Genomic DNA, 7,044 nt, shown 5'->3' with positions numbered 1-7,044 from the left:
TCTCTGGATAAACACTGAGCAAAATACCAACTTCAAACTCACGCCTCTTACTCCCTGGCAAAGAGTGACATTTTCCTAAGGCTGAACTCGGGTACAGCCCGCATTTGGACTCTGGAAGGAAACTATTTTGAAAGATGCAGTTAAATGGCATCTTGTGAATCTAAAAAAGTGCACGTATGAGGAAATCTCACTTAATAATAACTGAGCTTTATTAATATAATCCTTTATAACTGGGTACTTGTGCAATTACGTGCTTCATCTGTTACTGCAGATTTTTCCATGCTTCTTCCAGGCATTGCAAGAGGGGGCTCTGTAGTCTTGCAGCTTTTAAAACATATTTTGCCCACAAACACTACTCTGTGTAGGCTCAACACCTTCCTTCAAGGGGTCTGCTGAGGCTGACCCAGATCATGGTTTCAAGTCACCATCCATGCTGTCCTGAAAACTCACAAATTACTGCTACTTTACAGGTAGGGATACAAATGTAAATATAAACTTAGGCAGATAAACAGAAAGCTTTGATCATCTTGACTTTAATTTTGATAAATTATACCTGTGAAAAGGTCTTTGTTTTTCTTTGGTATTTTTACAGAAAGCAACAGTGATTGCAATTCGGATGGAAAAGGCAAGTGGTGTAAAGGATGCATCCTCCTATCCTCGAGAGTGACAAGCAGTTAATCATGGACTGAGTTATTAGCATGTGTAGAAATATCACTGTACTTCACAAGATACCTTAATGCAGTTTCAGAACACAGATAAGCATTGCCATTCTTACTCTACATTATAAGAAATAAAGTGCCAAAGTGGTGAAAGTAGCTCTGTGGGTACACTCTTGTTTTAAAGATTGGGTATGAGTAACAGAAGAGTTGAGTATTAAGAAGAGAACACCAAGAGCGTGTCTTCATTGCCAGGAACAAACAGCTCTGAACTGAAAAAGCACCAAAAAAGGGGCAATTATGGGTTAAGATGCCAGGGGCACTATGTAGGGACCAGAGGAGATGCAGACCCATGGCCAGCCTGCTACAGAGATGGCTTCAGGAACAGGCATCACCTCCCACAATCGGGGCATTTAAGCAACATCAGGGTAATCTTAGAGTCACCCTGCGCTGTTGGAGTTACCTCAGGTTCTCATGTCCAAAAGTGACCACTCAAAATGGAAAACTAAGGTCAATGCAGCTTACAAAAACCATGCGAGGCAGAAACACTGGTGCTGATGTCTCTGTTACAGGTTCATGCACCCTTCTGTGGCACCCTCCCCTTCTCTCTCCCTGCAGAGCATTAGGATTTGGAAGCTTGTGGGGAATTTGAACTTGCAAAGCAAGGACAAAAGTCACCTGCTGAGGCAGTGTGGAGACCCAGTAAGGGCCTCATCAGATGGAAGGTTCCTTCCTGAAAATGGACAAAGCTATTCTTAGTTTTTCATTTATCTCTTCCTTCTGAACATGGCTGGCAGTTGCACTGCCCTTTTACCTCCCATGGACTTTACCCTGCACACTTGGCTGCTTGTAACACAGCCCAAATTAGGAATAAAATCCTTGGCTTTAGAAATAAGGTTATAATGAAAACCCAGGGAAAATTTCAGAGAAATGTTATTTTTCGACTCTGCAAAACAGAACATGCAATGAAGAATTTAGCTTTTATTTTATTTGTTAATTGTACACAATCTCCTTTTCATGTGTTACTTTCAGCCACTATGAGTTTTCTGGGCAGAGGTAGGTTAGGCGCACTGATAGCTACCTCTACTCCCCCAAAAAGACACAATTTTTTGTGAAATATAGTTTGTTATTTAATTAATTTATATTTAATTAAGACTTGCATGTCTTAAACACAGTCAAGATACAGTAATTCCGTTAAGATGGACAAGTATTTATTTAACATACATATTCACAATAGGAAGAAAACCCAAGCACAGCTGGCAAAATATATTTGGTAAATCAGATAAAAATGTAGCTTTGGTGTCCTCTCATTGGTGTACATAGGACTGTTTTCAGATTCAGAGAATCAAAAAAAATAGGAATGGGAAGGCAGGACAGAGAAAAGACTTCTTCACATTGGTGGCAACATGTTGCTGTTTCAGCTCAACTGCATTTGAAACCCTATGTGAGAACATGAAGGCATGCCTTCAGCAAACGTGGCTCCTCCTGCCTCCTCCACCTGAGGGGACGTGAATCAACCATCTCCACAGCCCAGAAGAGAAAGGGGGCTCTTGGGCTATCCAGGCACTGCTGTCTTTTATGAATAAATGAACCAGCAACTGGAGCATGGGCTGAGATTGCTTTGTCACCACCAGCCCTTCAGCAGTTTAAGTTTAAAGAAGAAGGAGTGAGTGGGTGATGCTCCTGCCATGCTAAGATACTCAGCAGAGAAATAATCTTGATTGGTTCACTCAACCAAGAGTTGCAGAGGGTTTTACTGAATTCTTTAATAGTGGGGATGAATCATTTTCATACCACTTTACACCACTGCCTTAAAGGAAAAATATTCCTTTAACACCACAGCACGGACTTCTTTCTTCTTTACCCTCTGGACAGAAAGCCTATGTCATGACATGAAGCCTACATGGTTTGCCCAACAGAAAATACAGTATTTCACTGCTTGTAAAAGAGGCACGAAATACCCACATGGCAATTTGTCCAGTGTATGCACCAACAAGAGGAAGTATCCCAGTAATTATACTCAATCCAAATTTGAATGTCCTTAAGCTTTCCCAGGCCTTTTTCATTAAGAGGTGAACATTGTACCCACTTGTCTGAAATACAGAATTTTCTGTGTGTGGTTGTAGAAGTAGCTGCAGTTGCAGACCTCTCTGTCAACAGTTTATAATGAAAAAGCCCATTTTAGAGGCATCATCCTCACCTAATTCTACCCAGCATACTGTATATAATGCGAAAGTGAGAAAATATGTTTTGTAGAATATTTTTTTTAAAAAAAGTTCTCATGGCTCTAAAACATGACACTTTTTCCCTTGCAGAAAGGCTGTGCCTTTTGGTGTGCCAGACACTGGTTGTCATCAGCTGAGGGAAGCTACTGGCGCTGCTGACACTTGCAAAGAAAAGAGCTTGCCATGGTTCAACTATCAGCATCAGCAGAAGGAAGACAGGCTCATGTGATACCAAAGCAGCCAGAGGTTGGTGAAACCACTGGAGAGGGATGCCAGTTGAGAGAGTACAGAGGACAACTTACTTGATTTAAACTTTCAGAAAAGAATTAGGGACAGTTGAATACATAACCTCTGAAGGTCTTTGCACAGCCTTCTGAGCATGCTGCTTCTCCTTGCTCAGAGCATCAGACTGAGCAAGACCTTCCTTGCAACGACACCTCTCATTGCCAGTACAAACTAAGGACACAAATTGCAGAGAGTTTGGTTGGTAGCGAGCCCATGTAGTGGATGCAGCACAGTTATATACAGCAATATTATAACTGCTCAAAAATTCAGAAGTTACATTCTTGCCCTCTTCTGACTGATGAAATAGTAACACAAGAATTTAAATTAACCAGAAAACAACAAAACCCCACCAGCCTTTGCAAGGCTTCCAAAGCAGAAAGCTGACAAAAACCATCCAGACATCTCACATAACTGACTTCAATCCTTTATGTTGACAGTCCATTTATTCCTTCTTCCATTGCCACAACAGTTACACACATACAGCTTACTCAGCAGCAAATCTCTCAGGTGCACTGAATGAGCAGATGCCTGCAGGTTCGCTCTCCTCGGCATGACATACACTATAAATTACATTTAAATTTAGAATTGGCAATTACAAATCCTATGGCTCAGTTTCAAACACTCTAGGATGTGAAACCAAATAACTTGGCGCCAAGTTTAAAAATCCTTATCTAGGAACCAACAATTTGAAGACATCTGTACCATTTATGATTATAATTTGATCAGCCTAGATGTTACCACTGTACCAGTTTACCTAAAAGAGAAAGTCAGAGTGCCCTGTAAAGTGGAACAAAGGGCAGTAGCAAATTATTAAAATACATAATGAACTCAACATTTGAAAACAGTTTATCTGCATTTATTTGTATGATTTTTCAAGTGCGAAGGTGTTACTCCATGCCACTATTCATGGGAATGTAAAATGCATATGTGGCTTCAAATAGGTTGAAGACTGGGAAGAACGAAAGAAAAAGCATATTACACCTAGAAAGCTGCCTGATAAGGAACAACTCCTCTCTTGAAAGTATTTTGTCCACTTTTCCTCTATTGGAAGGAATCTTCTGTGAAGGATCCTCCCAGGAATCAGGTTTAAGAGTAAGTGAATAAAATACTGTGCTAAGCACCTTCCTTCATCCTCAGATTAACAAGGCAAAAAACCTCAACCCACATACATTTTTTATGCTCTATTTATTTGGAAAGGTAAAAGGCTTAATCAGATTGATTTGAGGGAGTCCTCAGCATGAACCAATGTTTCACAAGCTCTAGTGCTATAAATCTATTCAGTTACATCACATACCAACAGATTAAACTACTCCTGGTCAGTTACACTATAGCTATATATTTTAAATGGCAATTGAGTGAATAACAAGCGATCCACTGCTTTTGGCTGGATAAATACACTTGATTTTATGAGATGTTACACATTCTTCAACGCCTACAAGACAGAAATGGCTTTTTTTAGGAAGGAAGAGTAGGTAAAGCAAATGTGTTAAAAAGAGCATAATCCTGGTTTTAAATCTTCATTGACCTCAGCAGAATACCTGGACTTATGTACACAAGTGTCCTTCTAAAAAGATGTAGTCAAAAAGTAATAATTTGGCTTAATATTACCCTCTGACTTTGCACAGAAGAGAGGCAGCTGAAGGCAGAGACACTGACACCTGGTGGCTGCCATGCAAGCGCAAACAGTCACAAATAGAGCTCAGGGTAAAAATACCACTGAAAAATCACCCGTGGGGCATTTGTAACTTGCTTGTTATAGTCTTATTAACAGAAAATTTGCTAATTCGTTCAAATTTGTCCTAATCCTGCTTTTTAAACTTCATGCACAACTGAAATTCTCTCAGGCGAAAGAACAAAGGTAATCTCTCTGTACGCAGCACGTACATTTGTTCTTGCACTGACGTAAATTAAAGCTGACTGCTTATGTAAAACTCTAAATATTAGAGTTTAAAAGAATATTGTAAGCTTTTATGACCTCACAACTACAAAATAAAATAGTATGCTGTCATGCAATACTTAAATGGTCTGATTTTATCCAAACAGATATGTTATATACATTATGCATTACTTTCTTAAAAATTCTTGCATCTATCCAGCTCTGATTACAGAAAATATATTAATCATAGCTGTACATACTCTTTAGCAACTCTTAGTTTTAACAAACTTTTACAGTGGCTATGACAAACTCATTCTGATGAGGTAGCATTTAAAAGAGCCCTGTATGAAGATGTGTTGAATAGTTTCTGGTAAAACGTCTTTGTGCTTAGGCATTGGAAGACACTGTTGAGAGAAGAGATTGACCTCTCCACTCTTCATAATCAATGGCTGATGAAAGGGGAGAAACATATTACTTAAATTCAGATTTGGTCAAAACTGGTTCAGTTCCACTAGCCTGGAGATCAATGACAGTGCATTAATTTACTCTTTTCCCCCTTCTCCCCTTAAATAAATCTTACTGAATGCACAATACATCCAGAGGCATGAATGCTTATCATCATTCAGGTAAAGTCTCCTTACCCCTAACTATTTCTCCAAAGTGGAAGCCAACTAATTAAGTCTTTGGGCTTATTTACATTTATTTTCTGTGACAATTGCCAAGAATTGCATTTATATCTATGTTGCACTTAGCTAGAATTTATGATATGTTTCAGGCCACCACTACAACTAGAAGTTATATTCTACCAGTTCATTATTTAAAATAAATAAAATACATATTGAAGACTAACTGAGTTATGATAATCAAACAAATTATAAAAGCATCTTTGGTTGTTTAAAATGGTTAATAAAAAAAAAGCCGAAGTTGCAACATAGCATAGAGCAGCTGCCCTTCTGCAGCAATGCTAGTGTTACATGATCAAGCACTTCAAGAAGAATAATGAGGGAGTTAATTTCTCTGGGAGAAAACAAAAGACTGGATGGAATCAATCTATACATGTAGGACTTAAAAATACAAATCTAAAATTCTGGCAAGAAATAATAATAAAAAGTAAATGTATTTTTGTTTTGTTACAATTCTGTATTAGGACAGATCCATGGAACTAACTTTTATAAAAATACAACATACTGCATAAGTTTTATTTAGGGATTTAATTTATATACCACAAATACTGCTTTTAATATAAGTACAATATAATACACTTTTATTTATGTAGCTGCTGGTGTTCACTTAGGATCATGAACTGAATTGCATGCTGTGCTGTCAAAAATGTAATAAAATGGCCTCTAGTTAAACTTCTCCAAAGTATAAAATCATGCAAAATCTACATCCTATATGGTACAACCAGTACAATAATCGAAGCCAATAGCCTACAAACAGCCTGGATTATCTTCTGAGTTTTTCTTGAAGTGTCCACAAGCCAGTCATCATTTTCTTTAGGCAGAAAGGAAGAATTTCAGTTTTATCTGCAGAGTGTCAGCATGATCACTGAAACCAGCAACAACGTGCACAGTAATCAGTCAACAAATCTTCATTACCCGACTCAGTTCAGAGTGCACGCTTAGTCCATATTGACAAGTCTGGTGTTAGGAAGTTTTACGTTTTCCTCCTGTGACTACTGGTCGTGCATATTCCACAAAATCATCTATAAGAACAGGCCACGCTCCTAAAAAGAAGTCAAGAAATTCAGAAATTAGTGTATCATTATTAGCAATGAATTAGTGGTGTCTCTAAATACAAAGGATCAGAAGCTCACTTTAACATTTCTGGCCTAGTCTGGCTATAGCAACAAACACCTGGGGAAAAAAAAAAGCACCTAACCAACAAATTAAATATTTGAATCTCTTCTTGCAGCACTAGCTCTTAGTACGACCAAAATGTATTTAAAGCATAATCCACACTACGAAGTTTATAAACGTTAGTTGATAGCAAAACCATGGCA

The 7,044-nt window shown here is 38.3% G+C and overlaps 1 protein-coding gene across 1 annotated transcript in view; it reads right to left on the bottom strand.

The window, feature by feature from the left end:
* Window positions 1-6,234: 6,234 nt before the first annotated feature.
* LOC104548721 (DCN1-like protein 2) overlaps window positions 6,235-7,044 on the bottom strand; it is a 21,351-nt gene continuing 20,541 nt past the window's right edge. The window contains exon 6 of the mRNA XM_010194820.1: window positions 6,235-6,768. Within this exon, the coding sequence (XP_010193122.1) occupies window positions 6,689-6,768 (80 nt within the window). The 3' untranslated portion in view covers window positions 6,235-6,688. The remainder of the gene's footprint in view (window positions 6,769-7,044) is intronic.

The sequence above is a fragment of the Mesitornis unicolor genome, unplaced genomic scaffold, assembly GCF_000695765.1.
Source record: "Mesitornis unicolor isolate BGI_N332 unplaced genomic scaffold, ASM69576v1 scaffold18761, whole genome shotgun sequence".
NCBI classification, from domain to species: Eukaryota; Metazoa; Chordata; class Aves; order Mesitornithiformes; family Mesitornithidae; genus Mesitornis; species Mesitornis unicolor.
This window is presented reverse-complemented; position numbering and strand designations above follow the sequence as displayed.